This window comes from Pinus tabuliformis, chromosome 1_2 (assembly GCF_031772625.1).
Source record: "Pinus tabuliformis cultivar Carrire ecotype Pingquan chromosome 1_2, CPIR1, whole genome shotgun sequence".
Lineage (NCBI taxonomy): Eukaryota > Viridiplantae > Streptophyta > Pinopsida > Pinales > Pinaceae > Pinus > Pinus tabuliformis.
In genome coordinates, this window is record NC_142298.1 from 252519293 (window position 1) to 252536347 (window position 17055).

The 17055-nt window shown below is 36.4% G+C and overlaps 1 protein-coding gene across 5 annotated transcripts in view; it reads right to left on the minus strand.

The window, feature by feature from the left end:
* Positions 1–2730: 2730 nt before the first annotated feature.
* Positions 2731–17055, minus strand: part of LOC149205321 (SKP1-like protein 21) — a 288166-nt gene continuing 273841 nt past the window's right edge. For 3 of the 5 annotated variants that reach the window (XR_016252443.1, XR_016252440.1, XR_016252442.1), the window contains 2 exons: positions 3959–4042; positions 2731–3737 (listed from right to left, as the gene is read on the minus strand). Coding sequence is in view for 1 of the 5 variants with exons in the window: in XM_089394998.1 (XP_089251124.1) it covers positions 3697–3737 (41 nt within the window). In the remaining 4 variants the exon portion in view is untranslated. The remainder of the gene's footprint in view (positions 3738–3958; positions 4043–17055) is intronic. The other 2 variants (XR_016252441.1, XM_089394998.1) reach the window with 2 other exon arrangements.

Below are 17055 nucleotides of genomic sequence, written 5' to 3' on the forward strand. Positions count from 1 at the left end.
TATTACCACCCCCACCCAATAAAAGTGACTAGGTATGGGGGAAACACTAATTAAAATGTAATATTATTACATTTTAGGCAATATTTCCTCCCACCCCTAATTTTATAGTGAACTTTGTTTACTTTCAAACTTCAAATATAAAGAAAAATTACAATAAGGGAAATATTTGGGTAAAATGTAATATTATAATATTATATTTTACCCAATATAACCTAGTAAAAAATAGATGGAGGTAAAATATTAAATAAAATGTAATTATTACAATTTTCCTAGGTTTTACCTTTACATGCTAATTATGTATCTAAATATACCATCAAACTATGATGGATCTACCCTAGTTTTATTTCCCCTTAAAATAGGTTATATTCCACATGAATACTACGGATCAATACCATGGATTCTTAAAACAATTTTTTTTCATTATTAAATTTTTATAGGGTTATTTTTAATTTGTCATTTTTATTTAATTTTCACTATAAATTCTTAAAACATATTATTTTTTATTATTAAATTTTTATAAGGTTATTTTTATTGTCATTTTTATTTAATTTTCATTATTATTATTTTTTTAAATAATGTTACACACAACATATGTACATCTCTCATATACATATATTAGCTCGCACATATTTTTTAAATTTTAGACAAACAACTCCCTCATCTACTGTGTTGTAGAGCGCCTCTCGCGCAATAATTGAATGAAAAAATCACTAATCAAAGAGAATATATATATATATATATGAAAAATTCAGTAATCGAGAGATTTGTGTTATTAAAATTATCATTATTAGAGCGACAAACCATGCCTTCCCCAGCTACGGTCTGGTCTTTAAAATATATGAAATCACTCATCCCAGCGACGCTTGAAATCCTCCTCTCCCCAATTCTCTATATCAATAATCTCTAACCAATTTTCCGTGAAATCCTCCTCCCCAATTCTCTATATCAATAATCTCTAACCAATTTTCCATGAGACAAATCTTGCATTCCCTGACCACGATCGAAATCCTTCTTTACCCAAATATCTATATCAATCATCTCTAGCATAAGCATTTTGTCAAGCTACAGTCCCAAACATGGCCCAAACCATGCCTTATCCACATACCAGGCATTTGGGTTCCATGTCCGTGAGACCATATAGTTCTCACCCTCCTGGGCACTAGAAGGCCATTTGCAATAACCTCAAATGCAAACAAATCTCTTGGCCTTGCATGTATGCACCATCTCTTTCTGACCTACCTAAAGATTCAGTTGGGTTACCTGCATTTCTTTGATGAAATTTGAATAACACAGCATGGTCTGTGGAGACAACTTCAGCGATATTCTACTCCACTAATACAATAAATATAATGGGGTATCACTATTTTCTATTTTAAATACCTCCAACCTCTCTTTTATCACTTTCACACCAAACAACAAATATTCTAATCCCGACACTTCGCTCAAAGGTATTACGCCCAACACTCTCCCTCGGTCCTTCTGAATATGAAGGAAAATAACTTCTTTTCCTGGAATGTAAAACTGACCAGGGACTAATTTTCCCCGTGATGCCCACAATTGATTTTAAATACAGAACTCAATTTTAAGGATTGTCCAAGATCATCACTTTACTTGAGGCCCGATTAGCAAGGCATTAACCCATTTGAACCTCATGCCATCGCTGATTTCAAACTTCGAAGAACTTCCACAATCTCGAATCCCTTTAGCTTTAGACACCAGCAAAGCGTCACTAAATCCCAATCCACCCTTTTCACTTGGAGCACAAGCAGTAGCCCAATTGACAGGTTTAAATTTATGCGTTAGTGATTGTCTAGAGAACTTAGTCTGACATGATCTTAAACAAACTTTTCGTGACAGACTTGAGCATGTAAGATGGAACAAATATAATTTCCCATTAGTTCAGAGTTGACTCCAGCATTACCACACATGATGCTAAATTAAGGATTTGCCAAGTCTTCGTCAATACAAGCCTCACATTCCAATGTGCACATATTTTCAGAGAGCTGTATGTAATATTTTCTCCCCTTTCTGTGATTCCATGAGAGATCTCATAATCTCTACTCCCCAAATGTTCTTCGACATCAAATGGAAAGTTGAATTAGAATATGCACTTTTTCATATTTTCCATCTAATGTAAACATTGACATAAATACATTTTTTCATATACCTTAAATGTACATCTTTTAATATGATATAATAGGAGTTTTCAAAAATATTGATGAATAGAAGTGTTGTCGATTATGTAGCGAAGTCATAATTATAATGAAATGGTTTCTTAATCAAGGAATTGGTTCTAAATCAAATCAACCATTGCTAACACTTCAACAAAAATCTGAAACAGTTAAAGCATTAAATAATAAATATATAATTTTAATACCGCAGACAAATATTTGACCCTAGAAGGGAAAAACAAGTTACAAATTTCTGTTCTTCAACAGAAGAGTATGTGCTATCAATCATCTGTTTCAATTCTTTATTACATTGGCTTTCTCCAATTTTTGAAAAGAATAATTGCTTTTCCTTCTGCAATTGATATATAATTTCAAAATACTTCTTTGCATAGAATGTAGAACCTTACCTTCGAAGTAGTCCCAGTCAAAGTAAAAGGATGATGATTTTCTAGATCAAGTAACCGTCCTTATACTTGTATCCCACAAGCTTCCCACACGGTAGAACCCTTTGCCACTCCACACTAATTGTTGGTGAATGGGAATAAAACAGAACAAGACATTGAACAAATACAAATACCAATTTTCTCATTAGAATAAGGTAGTGTCTATACATCCAAAATTGAAACCTTATGTTTTCCTATAAACATATGTGTAAATTACATGTGTGCCCACAACTGCCCCTGCCCTCTTTAAAAAGCCACCAGACAAACTCTGTAAGACTATCTTGAGAATAAAGAACGAAGTGAAAAATGACAAAATTACAAGAAGAAACAATTTTCTGTTTGGAAATCAACACAAGTTAGCATGCTCTCTCGTGTAATTAGTCTCAATGAACAGACTCAGATAAATGGGGATTAACTATAGTACCTTCTAAAATTTAATATTCACTCAAATGAAAGACGCTTCTCGTAACACTCTGGCTAAGGGAAACCTTGATCACATCCATAGGAGCGTTGGGAGTTTCAACCTAGAGACCTTAAAAACCTGACAAAGAATTTTCAAAACACAGTATGTAATGTTCTGTGAATTGAACAAAAAAATGATTTAACCGATGTAAATATTTTAAAAGAAACTTCTTAAGACAAAGCACCCTAAGCAGCAATTGTACCACTTTATGGAAGGAACAACTCTTGTGAATTGCCCAATTGCCCAGAAGGCTTTGTCCTCTGAAGAACTTACAATATTCTCCAATCTCAATAACTGAGGCATTAAATTCTGATGTAATGCCTATCAAGTAGTTTGCATGCCTTGGCCTGGAGAATTTACAAAGCCATGTTCCTCTGTGCATTTAACAAATCTTCTACACCGTAAGAAGCAAAAATAATGGCAGAAACAATGCAATGCAATCTGACCGGGAACTAAAGAATTACAATGGAAGATTGAACAAGAGAGGTAGACCCAATTACCATAATTTATTAGCTAGGCATATTACGAACAGATTTAAGATATAAGGGACTCCACTAGAAACCAATGACGGGTGGTTGAGAAATCTTGTATTGATGCTTGCTCCCATGTACCAATATCCTTAGGCTGCTTTTTGTTTTGGCTGTGACTTGAAGAGGCGCACTGCAGGAACAGTAAGATGCAATTAGAATGAGCATTTCAAAGGCTTACTGCAATGTTCTTGGAGCAGAGGAAAAAAATCTTCCTTAAGAAATGGATTCTAGATATCATATCATATCTAAAAGATATTAATAAGCTCCAAAGTCATGCCACATTCTATCTGGTGTCTACTCTTTCAAATGTAAAATAGATAGATGTAAATTCCTTATAGGAATAATCCATACCTACAGTCACATTGACTTCAATAACTGATATACACCAGTGAATAAAGTAGCAAAAACAAGCAAAAGATCAGGACCTTGTCAAACCTGGTAAACAAAACATGTCCCGTCAGTCTGAGTTGCAACATTTTAAATATAGCAAATCAATAAATGTTTTACTCAAAACAAGATCATCTGAACTTAAATTTAAAATAAGTCAATGGAGGTCCATCATTAGGAAATTGACATACAAGTATAGCACTGCCAAAAAAAATAATAATTGTTTTAGTTCTGCCACATGTGATCAAGAGCTTGAATGTTTTACGGCTTGTTTCTCAACCTTTAACGTGCATCCCGGTTGTTGCAATGCTATTCTATCCTTAATATCCATATGACAAAAGGTGATCCACGCTTTAAATTTAGAATTATTATTTTGACTTATGTTGATTGTTATATAATAACTCCCCCTTTCTTGAGTGGCTTCAACCTCACTGAAATTTTTAAAAATGTCCTCAAGTGAGCACTGAGTAGGATATTATACTTCCTATTGGGATCACCCATAAGTTTAGTAGACATTTATTAAGAGTGTTGAAAATGTAGTGATGGAAGGTCCTCTGGCTTGTGCCTTACCCAGTGAAGACCACAAATTTGTCACTCTAGCATGAGTGCGAGTTCATGAGATAGACTTCAGTTACGATGAGTTAATTTCCAGTTTACTGGAATGGTCATCAAGTTTTCATGCTTAGTGTTGGAGCTTCAGTTAAGTAGAGTTTTCTTCAGTTAGACTACAGGACGAGGTGGCAGTGACAAGTTCAGTTAGAACGAGTTAAGACTTCAGTGTTGATTGGAAAGAGAATGAATGAAGACTTCAGTGATGATTAGGCTTCACTGCATGGTTTGAATTCTATTAAAAAGGAGAAGGACGAAGGAACAAATTCATATATCATTCTTTGTGTGTGGAGTGCTCATAATTGTGCGCTAGGACTTGGGAGGCCATGTGCGCTAGGAAATAGGAGCTAGTGCGCAAAGGAAATAGGCCCATTTGTGCAAGGAAATAGGATCCTAATGCGCAAAGATTTAGGGAGCTCAAGTGCACAAGGATTTAGGGAGCAGGGATCAGGATTCGCTCAAGTGCACAAGGATTTAGGGAGGAGGGATCAGGATTCTCAGGGCAGGTTGAGAATATTTCTCAGAGACATGTTGCTGGCTGCAGTAGCTACGTGAATTGTAATCGATAAATTTTCTCAAAGAACAATTAATAAAATACCACAAAAAAGAAAGAAGGTTTTGGCATTTGAGTTTCCTGAGTAAAACAAGTGTGTCAATTTTGCGTGCACGTGTTTTTATCTCTAGTGTTTTTCCGCTGCTTATAGATTGTTAAGAAACTCTGTATCTTGGTGAAAGTAAATTTGGTTTCAGTTTTCAGTTGCCTTGTTTTCAGTAATTCATCTAAGTAGTTGCAGAGCTTCAAGAAAATTAACAAAGAGGGAAGTTTCCATGTTGAAATAGAAGAGCATTAAATGGATGACAAATTTCAAATGGAGGTCTTTACAAGTTCAAAAAGGCTATCCTTAGAATATGGAAAAGCTGAAACCTGTCTTCAGACCTGCTTGAACCACAAGAAAATTATTGTTTTCATAATTTTTGTTATTGTAATTTATGAGCTTACTATACCAAATTAATTGCACAAGGTTTTAAGTCACCTTGACATGATGTCCAACTTAGTCTTGCATTTGGAAATAATGCTTCTCAACTTGACCAAATTCACTTTTAAAAAGTGCTTTCCTGTTGCCAATATCCTAATTTAAAATGGTTTCATCCCCGTTACTATAATTGCCCACCTGACCATTGTTGGCAGACATATCATCTAGTGATCAACCCTCACCTATGTTGTTCAGCATACACATGACATTCAATTATTACAACAAATCATTGAGACAGGCATGAGAACAAGAGGTATTATGGGTGTAACAGTATAACATTAAATCAATTTTTATTACTAATCTCATCAAATAAAGAATAATAATCAAGACTGTCATGCATTAAACATAAGAAAACAACATATGGCTCTTTGACCATTTGCCCTACTCTAAAATAAATCAGCAGAAGAAATATACACAAAGAATGTCCTATACTAAGATCACCAACAACAACTCTGACTGCCACCCATTTTCCTTCATACAACAAGCTCTCAAGCTCATACAGAAAACATTGCTTACAACCCACATGGGCCTGTCACTACAACTTATTTGTTCCGCTCAAATTCATACAATCACATTCATTATATTTCCCACCTTGCATAGTTGGCCTTGTCATTCATTTAATTAATTTTGTTCCACATCTTTTTTTGCTTGATCTTGTGGTTCTGATTGTGCCGAACTCCCTTCTGTTGATGGGTCTGTCTGCTTCATATATTAAATCAACTTTATTTCTCCTTCCCTAATTCATTAGCTTTTAGATTGCAAGGATATTCTTTAAAGGACCAGTCTTTTGTTCCCAACTATGACAATACTTCTTAGCATTCTGCAGACGATTTGTGGAACTATGCTCTTGTTGCCCGCAATCTACACACCGCCCTTCTTTTTTCTCACTAAGTTTAACCTTCATCATTCCAATCACATCTTTTCAAAATCATACAATGGAGGATTGTTCTTCATCATCATCATCATTGTCAGTCATAAGGCACTTCACCCATCAATCATCATCATACCTAGCACATTTTGTCATATAATTGGCTAAGTATACTTTTTTTAATAGTCACTGTTGTCGCGCATATTGACACGACAACGCTCAGACGGGGCTGTCACTCTGATCCCCGATCTCTCTGTTTAAGCCTGTCTCCTGCGGCTAAGGGAGGTAGACCCTATGAGGTGAAGGAGACCAACTGTCGACCAGTTGGTTTGGGAGACACGAAGCACTAAAATGATTTTATTAAGTTAAAAGACCAGTGCCTTATAAGATTTATGTTTATACGATTACTTGCTAGATGATATAGAAATACAAACCATGAACAACAATCATTTATCATCAAACGACTAGAACGGCGTAAGATATCTGTTAAAACCACACAATTCTTGTAATATTCAAATCTCAATATCGATATCCAGCTATTAAAAATTTCGAAAAAAAGATCAAATGCTTTAAACAACCATGCAAGAATCATTAACCAGATATCATATGCAGCTAATCTTTAAGATGATCATTCAGGTAAAGATTTGTCTAAAATGATGAACATTTATTCCACATCAATGAATTCGAATCTCAGCAGGAAAAATAAAATGCGACGAGCTGAGACTAAAACTGACAAAAAAATTTCAAAAAAATGAAAACTATGACTAAACCCTCATCTAAAACATAACCACGCAAATATCTATATTATAAAACTAAAATCGAAAATGCGTCTAATAAAAACTGAACGCTACTGTCTGAGTTATCAAAACCAAGAAGTCGTGACCCTGATTCCAGCATGAAACGAAAAGAATGAACACAAGAAAGGAAATTTCGGCAAGAGCACAGTCGATGGTGGCGGATAGAAATGCGAATCGATCTTAAACTCACCTGAGCGTTTCGACTGAGATTTGATTTGTTACCTGGCGAGGAATAGTTCACGTTGAAAGGTTTCTAAATGATGCGTCATTTTCCTGACAGTCATGCCCACGCAAAAAATTTGAAAATCGATGCCTGATATAAACTCACGCCACTGTTTGAAAGTATGTAGCGTCCAGCAACCAGACAGCGGCGAGAAAGAAAAAATGCGTGGGTATCTTCAGGTTGATGGCCGACATGCTATCCAAGTGCGGGTTCATCCAAATGCCTGCTCTCTATGCACACAGATTTTCGAGTTTTTCTAGTCTTCTGCTGCTCAGAAGACGGCTTGGTGAAGATGCATCTGCGGGAGGGGTTACGATGGATCGATTTATAATGCTTCCCTTAGCGTATTATGGCGAATCAAATGCGTAGGTGTAGGGAGAATTTCAAACAACTGGGCAGGGGAATATTGGAGGTGCGTTGAAGAGCAGCAAACGCAAAAGAAAATAGAGTAAATAGATATGCATGAATAGCCAAGAACACGCTGGTTGATAATGAATTGTCTGCAGGCAGCCTGATAGAGAGGCTCAGTTGCGCTGGTTTGAGTTTGCTGAATGATGATTTGACAGTGAGAACTCAGGAGCTGATTATCAAATGAAACTGATGTGAAAATTTTTCCAGATCTGAAAAAACCCTGGACAGCGAAACAGTGACCCTGCAAAACTTTCAAAACTTGTACCTGCAACCTACAATAACAGAAAACCCAGAAATAAAATATGCTAGAGATAAAACCCTAAAGCCAACTAAATAATTACAGTATTTACAGATCTAGGGCTCTTTAGTAGCCAAATTTATCAATAACCTCAGTAATATTATCAGAATTTAATTTAAATGTAAAATGCTTCAGAAAACCCTGCATGCATTCATAAAAAATATTTCGAATGATAAGCCCGGGACCAAGAACTCGCTGGGCTCTTTCAGAAAACATAACCCAGGAGTTGGTTGGTTCACCCGAGAACTTCCCCTAACACCCGGTAATCTGAAAAAGGATTTCCTGCACAGCTTAAAATCAACCATCAACATAGAGGGAGAAAACAATAGTGAAACCCAGATCAAATGGAGATACCTGCCACTATATTTCAGAATCTAAACTATCATTCAAACCCCAAAGATCAGACAAGATACCTGTACCTAGATCAATCTTCATTAAGCTATCATTAATGGCTGAAAATAAAATTATGCAGAAAAAATAGAACAATCTTACAACATTTTCAGAAGAGTAACACCAGCAAGATTTTTAACCCCAAAGTCTTCTTTATTGCACAAAAAAAATGAACTACAAGAGAGCTTCTTCAGCACAAGACTCACAGATCCAATGATCTGAAATGACCCCTAGCACCCTACTTAAAGGAAATGATCCCAACGGCTAGTTCGAGTGATCCATGTCAAAATGATCTCGACCGTTGATGAGGATCAAGACATCTCTTAATTTCATCCGTCGAATTTGTTAATTCTTTTAAAAAATAAAACTTTGCATGTATTTACTCAAAATATTATTATTTTATTATTTTTTAAGGTTTTTGCTTTATTTTATAATTTTTTATTTTTTATTATTATTTATTTTATTTTTAACTTTTAATTTATTTTTTAAATGGATCCTCGAACTTAGCCTTTGGAAAAATCACCTAGGACCTAGGACTTGGACTTATGAGGGGATTAAAACATTTTCTAACCCTCAAGACACTTTAGATCATGACTTTTACAAATTTACATCTCAAGGGGGAAAACCAATTTGACATAGACCCTCATAAACCACCCAGTTCTGCGACACAACTATAATCTAGCAGATTAACACACTAGGATTCTCCTAAGATTCTAATGACAAAATCCATCCCGGCTTTGGGGTTAGGCTGAAGGAAAACTCTGCCGATCATGGATCGGTGAGACGAAAAACCTTTCGGGACGTAGATTGTCACTTAGAAAATTAGGTCCACCTAGGCAATTTACATACATGACTCATATCTGCTAAGATTATTTACAATTTATACATGCAGACTGGGTTTACAACATAGATTGATCAAGTTGTCAATGACTGCAGAATGGCACGGACATGTCGATCAAGCGCTACCCTTTCTGCAAAGAAAAGGGGGGTTACTGCTATGGGCAGTTGACCGGTAGTGGTCAACATCTGGCTCTACTTGGGGACACATTGCTGCACTGTAGGAATGTGAGAATCCAGAATCTGCACCCATGCAACACACAACAAAATATAAGTAGCATCCATCCAAAATCATCATATAAATTAAGCACAGGAAAGATAAAAGCTCTTCATTTAGTAACTAGTCTAGAAAAGCAAATCTAATCCTAAAACAGAGATGAAAATGCTGAAATGACAAGGAGTAAGGTTAGAAATACAATACAAAGGATGCCCCATGGCATCAGATGTGTTCAATATAGTGTATACTGAGCATTTGCCTGCTTTCAGGCAAATCTGTCAGCTGCTTGTCGGATGTGCCATGTCCAATTCTGCATATGGTAGGACTTTTTGCTATCCGAAAATCAAGCTGCTCGCGGCCGTCTGATGCATCAAATCTTCTTCTCATTTTCTTTCTCTTGCGCTTTTTCTTTGTGGCAGGCTGTATTACTGATGACATGGAACTTTCTGTTTCAAAGCTATCAGATGAAGTATGTAAGATATGCGTGACATGTCTTTCTTTATCCAGCATCTGATCTTTATCATTTTTTAGTCTATCTGGATCACCTTCAATTAACCATCTTTCAATCGAACCAATGACCTCCTCATAATAAGATAGAACTTGTTGCAACGAATGAGAAGGCTCCTGATCTATTGATGTCTCCTGGTTTCTCTCATCCTCTGACCATTGTTGAAACTTTTGAACCTGTATTTTAATGGCATTTATCTGACTAGAGTGTTCAACCTTTATAGCACTGATTTGCCTGGCATGGTCGTCTTCCATATCTTTTATTACTTTATCGTTCTTTTCCTTTATATTCATCAGGAAATACTGCATGGAGTTTATTTCTTCTTCATAATTTGCTTGCATGGCAGCTAACTGATTATTATGATTGAACGTCATGATAGTCATTTCTTCATCCATAGTTAATAACTTGGTCTGCATAGAATTAATTTCCCTATCATGATCAGCTTTCATGGTCATCATGTTTTCCTCTAAGCCTGACATCTTGCTTTGCATGAATCTAATTTTTGTGTCATGATTAATCTTCATGGCTTCAATTTCCTTACTATGTTGATTTTGCATGATCTCCATCTCCCTATTACGCTTTTCCAGATGAGTGCATAAATTTCTCACATCATTGGCGTAATTAGTTTGATTTATCTCCATATTTCTTACCAGTAGCAATAGATCTTGTATAATTTGCCTATGATCTTCCTTTTCATTGTCAACACTACTATGAATTGCAATGGTACAAGTGGATGGCACATTCTGATATGAAGAATTGTCTTGGACAGCTGGACCTTTTTCCAGATTACTTTCATTTTGTTGCACAATTTTAGGGGCACAAGGCGAGCTATCTGGATCACCATATCTTTCTTTAAAAGCATTGACAATGTCTTGCAAAGAAATGAAGGAATCTTCAGGAAAACTATTAAACCAGTCCAAAGCATCACCCTTTAAAGAATGGACAAATAGACGCATCTTGAAATCTTCATGATTATATTGAGGAAGTCTACAATATATGATCATTACAAAGTAAACTTGTTTAAATGTTGTCTAACAGCGACTGTATCACCATCTGAGAACTTAAATAATTTAGAAATGGCCTCTTTCGGAAAATCATGGAGATTATCAATAAAATGACATGGTTTAAATGAATAATCCATGATGAATAATACGGGATCAAATGGATGATAGAAAGAGATTTATGCTCAAGAAAATTAAGAGATGAAAGAAGTGGAGTCGCCACTTGAACAATGAATCTAATTCTAAGATCCAAAAAGCAACCAACAAGTAGATATGAGGGAGGCTTCTTGTCTGGGAAAAATGAAAAATGGAGTCGCCACCCAAACAAGAAACAAACCGAAGAGATGCTGCTGATATGACGAAAAATAAGGCAATAAAAGATCCAAATGATAACCCCAAAGGTTGAATCTGCCAGCTCAAATGAGAGATGAGAAAGATGAGAAGATGAATGATAAATGTCGTTGAAACGCCAGGGCCCGAAAAACTCTGTCCCCGGCAACGGCGCCAAAAAATGTTGTCGCATAGATTGACACGACAACGCTCAGACCCGAGGCTCACTCTGATCCCCGATCTCTCCGTTTAAGCCTGTCTCCCGCGGCTAAGGGGGGTAGACCCTATGAAATGAAGGAGACCAACTGTCGACCAGTTGGTTTGGGAGACACGAAGCACTAAAATGATTTTATTAAGTTAAAAGACCAACGCCTTATAAGATTTATGTTTATACGATTACTTGCTAGATGATATAGAGATACAAACCATGAACAACAATCATTTATCATCAAACAACTAGAACGGCGTAAAATATCTGTTAAAACCACACAATTCTTGTAATATTCAAATCTCAATATCGATATCCAGCTATTAAAAATTTCGAAAAAAAGATCAAATGCTTTAAACAACCATGCAAGAATCATTAACCAGATATCATATGCAGCTAATCTTTAAGATGATCATTCAGGTGCAGATTTGTCTAAAATGATGAACATTTATTCCACATCAATGAATTTGAATCTCAGCAGGAAAAGTAAAATGCGACGAGCTGAGACTAAAACTGACAAAAAAATTTCAAAAAAATGAAAACTATGACTAAACCCTCATCTAAAACATAACCACGCAAATATCTATATTATAAAAATAAAATCGAAAATGCGTCTAATAAAAACTGAACGCTACTGTCTGAGTTATCAAAACCGAGAAGTCGTGACCCTGATTCCAGCATGAAACGAAAAGAATGAACGCAGGAAAGGAAATTTCGGCAAGAGCACAGTCGATGGTGGCGGATAGAAATGTGAATCGATCTTAAACTCACCTGAGCGTTTCGACTGAGATTTGATTTGTTACCTGGCGAGGAATAGTTCACGTTGAAAGGTTTCTAAATGATGCGTCCTTTTCCTGACAGTCATGCCCACGCAAAAAATTTGAAAATCGATGCCTGATATAAACTCACACCACTGTTTGAAAGTATGTAGCGTCCAGCAACCAGACGGCGGCGAGAAAGAAAAAAAGCGTGGGTATCTTCAGGTTGATGGCCGACGTGCTATCCAAGTGTGGGTTCATCCAAATGCCTGCTCTCTATGCACACAGATTTTCGAGTTTTTCTTGTCTTTTGCTGCTCAGAAGACAGCTTGGTGAAGATGCATCTGCAGGAGGGGTTACGATGGATCGATTTATAATGCTTCCCTTAGCGTATTATGGCGAATCAAATGCGTAGGTGCAGGGAGAATTTCAAACAGCTGGGCAGGTGAATATTGGAGGTGCGTTGAAGAGCAGCAAACACAAAAGAAAATAGAGTAAATAGATATGCATGAATAGCAAAGAACACGCTGGTTGATAATGAATTGTCTGCAGGCAGCCTGATAGAGAGGCTCAACTACGTTGGTTTGAGTTTGCTGAATGATGATCTGACAGTGAGAACTCAGGAGCTGATTATCAAATGAAACTGATGTGAAATTTTTTCCAGATCTGAAAAACCCCTGGACAGCGAAACAGTGACCCAGAAAAACTTTCAAAACTTGTACCTACAACCTACAATAACAGAAAACCCAGAAATAAAATATGCTAGAGATAAAACCCTAAAGCCAATTAAATAATTACAGTATTTATAGATCTAGGGCTCTTTAGTAGCCAAATTTATCAATAACCTCAGTAATATTATCAGAATTTAATTTAAATGTAAAATGCTTCAGAAAACCCTGCATGCATTCATAAAAAATATTTTGAATGATAAGCCCGGGATCAAAAATTGGCTGGGCTCTTTCAGAAAACATAACCCGGGAGTTGGCTGGTTCAGCCGAGAACTTCCCCTAACACCCGGTAATCTGAAAAAGGATTTCCTGCACAGCTTAAAATCAACCATCAACATGGAGGGAGAAAACAATAGTGAAACCCAGATCAAATGGAGATACCTGCCACTATATTTCAGAATCTAAACTATCATTCAAACCGCAAAGATCAGACAAGATACCTGTGCCTAGATCAATCTTCATTAAGCTATCATTAATCGCTGAAAATAAATTATGCAGAAAAAATAGAACAATCTTACAGCATTTTCAGAAGAGTAACACCAGCAAGATTTTTAACCCCAAAGTCTTCTTTATTGCACAAAAAAAATGAACGACAAGAGAGCTTCTTCAGCACAAGACTCACAGATCCAATGATCTGAAATGACCCCTAGCACCCTACTTAAAGGAAATGATCCCAACGGCTAGTTCGAGTGATCCATGTCAAAATGATCTCAACCGTTGATGAGGATCAAGACATCTCTTAATCTCATCCGTCGAATTTGTTAATTCTTTTAAAAAAATAAAACTTTGCATGTATTTACTCAAAATATTATTATTTTATTATTTTTTAGGGTTTTTGCTTTATTTTATAATTTTTTATTATTTTTTATTTTTTATTATTATTCATTTATTTTTTAATTTTTTTTTAATTTTTAATTTATTTTTTAAATGGATCCTCGAACTTAGCCTTTGGAAAAATCACCTAGGACCTAGGACTTAGGACTTATGAGGGGATTAAAACATTTTCTAACCCTCAAGACACTTTAGATCATGACTTTTACAAATTTACATCTCAAGGGGGAAAACCAATTTGACATAGACCCTCATAAACCACCCAATTCTGCGACACAACTATAATCTAGCAGATTAACACACTAGGATTCTCCTAAGATTCTAATGACAAAATCCATCCCGGCTTTGGGGTTAGGCTGAAGGAAAACTCTGCCGATCATGGATCGGTGAGACGAAAAACCTTCCGGGACATAGATTGTCACTTAGAAAATTAGGTCCACCTAGGCAATTTACAGACATGACTCATATCTGCTAAGATTATTTACAATTTATACATGCAGACTGGGTTTACAACATAGATTGATCAAGTTGTTGATGACTGCAGAATGGCACGGACATGTCGATCAAGCGCTACCCTTTCTGCAAAGAAAAGGGGGGTTACTGCTATGGGCAGTTGACCGGTAGTGGTCAACAGTGACACATCTATTGTTTCATCTACAACACTAAGGATCACTTAACTGGGGACAACTTTGATACTGAATACTCACATTGTACATACTATTCAATGATTCATTTGACAAGAGCATGTGAATTGTTTTAAAACTCAACGAGAATGACGATTGAAACAAGATTCAATTTACCACAGGGATTTTTCCTTGAGGATGGGGGTGTCTAGTAGACATCACATGTCATCCCCTGTCCAATAGAGATACCTGCATTGTATATATCCCAGTAGCATCCCCTGTTCAGTAGGGACACCCACATGGTATATCCCAGCGGCATCCTCTATCATAGGAAAAGCCAAGACATCTGTCAAACCCCATGGGCCATGACCAACCATCTCTTATGACATGTGGTAATTATAATACTCAATAAAAGCTTGTCTTTCTTTTTTTGTTGCGGGAGGGCCCCTGTGCACACTGTAAAACTCCAACTTGGTTAAAACTTAAAAGTACCTACAACTTCGTTTTGCAATGCAATGGAACAGCAAGAGACATTTTTGTGCTTTGGGGTGGAGGTTTTTGGTTGGGGACAGTAAGATTTTAAGCTTGGATAAGTTGAGGGCATTTGCAAGGGGTATGTACAAGAAATTTTTGGAAATTTTCCCTTCAAGTTTCAAACCTAGACTTTCAACCATCAAAACTTGAAATACTGTCTATTCAAACAACACAAACCTATAGCAAAGATATTATGCCCCATTTTACTCATTCAAGTTCGGATAATAACAATAAGTTGAACAAAATATTAAAAAAACGTGCAGTGGGATTGCAGATGGAAATGGGCTGTGAAACCAATGTCCAACAAAATTTTGGAAGCAACAGTATAGCCCACAGAATAACATAAGTCAATATATGACCAAAATTAAAATTAGTGAGTCGCATAAATGATTACACCAAACTATGGTAATCATTTTACTGGAAGCTACAGAATGCACCATCACCATTCATGCCTCTCTTAAAAGGTAGTTGTATGATCAAAAGCAACCCTACAAAACACTTGTGTTTATTTGTATCAGCAAGGAGGAAAATTGTGTTGATCCCTGATCAATCATGATATAACATAGTTTCTTTTCTGATAGTTTTTTTATTGCCCTGAAATTTGGGGAGTCTCTACAAATTTCCTGGAAACTTTCCCCTCAGTCCCCTTGTCCACCCATCATCTGCAAGCCTTGATTAAACACAGAAATGTGAAATTTAACATAGATGATTGTGCATTTGACAGAGGCAATCTAACTGTGTTGGTTGATGCTCTAGAGGCAAGTTTGTGTTCACATGCTCCAAGAATATAAATTATATTCAGAAAAAATGCTCTACAACACAAATTACATTAAAGGTTGCTTTCTTCACGTATACAGAATAGTTTCCAACAAGTCTGCATGCACACCATGTTAAATTTCCAAATACCAGCCAGATTTATTTTTTCACAACAATTTATTTTATTCCCAACAATTTATTTATTTAGCCAAATAGATACTGAATTACCGAGAATAAAATCACTGGTATTTTTAACTTCTAGAAATGAATATATGTAGCTGAATATAAATCAGAGAGATCAATCACCATTGCAAAAATAAATTACCCATAACAATTCTCCATCATCTATTAATCTGGAAAATTTGGGTTTTCGACCAACAGAAATATGAGGAAAAATACAATAACTAGAACCTGTAACTCGCCCCCCACAGGATGAATTCGACCACCTGGAAATCGGCCTCTGGAAGAAATTGGCTTGCAAAAATTCAGCCCAATCAATCAGCTGACAAATCGACCTGCGCCTTCCTTGTGTGCTATCACTGCACCCTCAGAAACTTGGCCCCCTGCAATTTGGCTTTCTCCAAATCAAATCGATCACCCCCCAACAATTTGGCCCTACAATCTACTCAACTCTGCCTCCTGGATTCGCCCTCAATTCTCCCATACTTCTACTCCTCTTTGCCCTAATCCAATGAGCCACTTGCACTAGAAAAAATCACTCTCATTGTGATGATTCGTTCTCTTGAGTTCTTGTGTATCTTCACATCCTCATCTTCATTAAGTCCAAATCCCTATCCCTAATCTCCCTTCTAGAACATCTTGGAGATCAACGGTTGAGATTATTTCTAGGTCACTTAAATAATTTAATTATTTATCCTTAGAAAATGACTTAAAAGTCCACAATAATTCCTGAGTTAGACTTAGGAAAGAAGACATAAATCACTTACTTTACCAAGCAAGCACCTAAAGGAGCAATAAACCATCTCCTACATGCTAAGACACCAAGCCTATGCAAAAGACCTTCCAAAGCTACCACTAGCTTCAACACGCCCTCCTAACAAGGAAGGGATTCTCCACCATCCCCAACTTATCTCAGTACT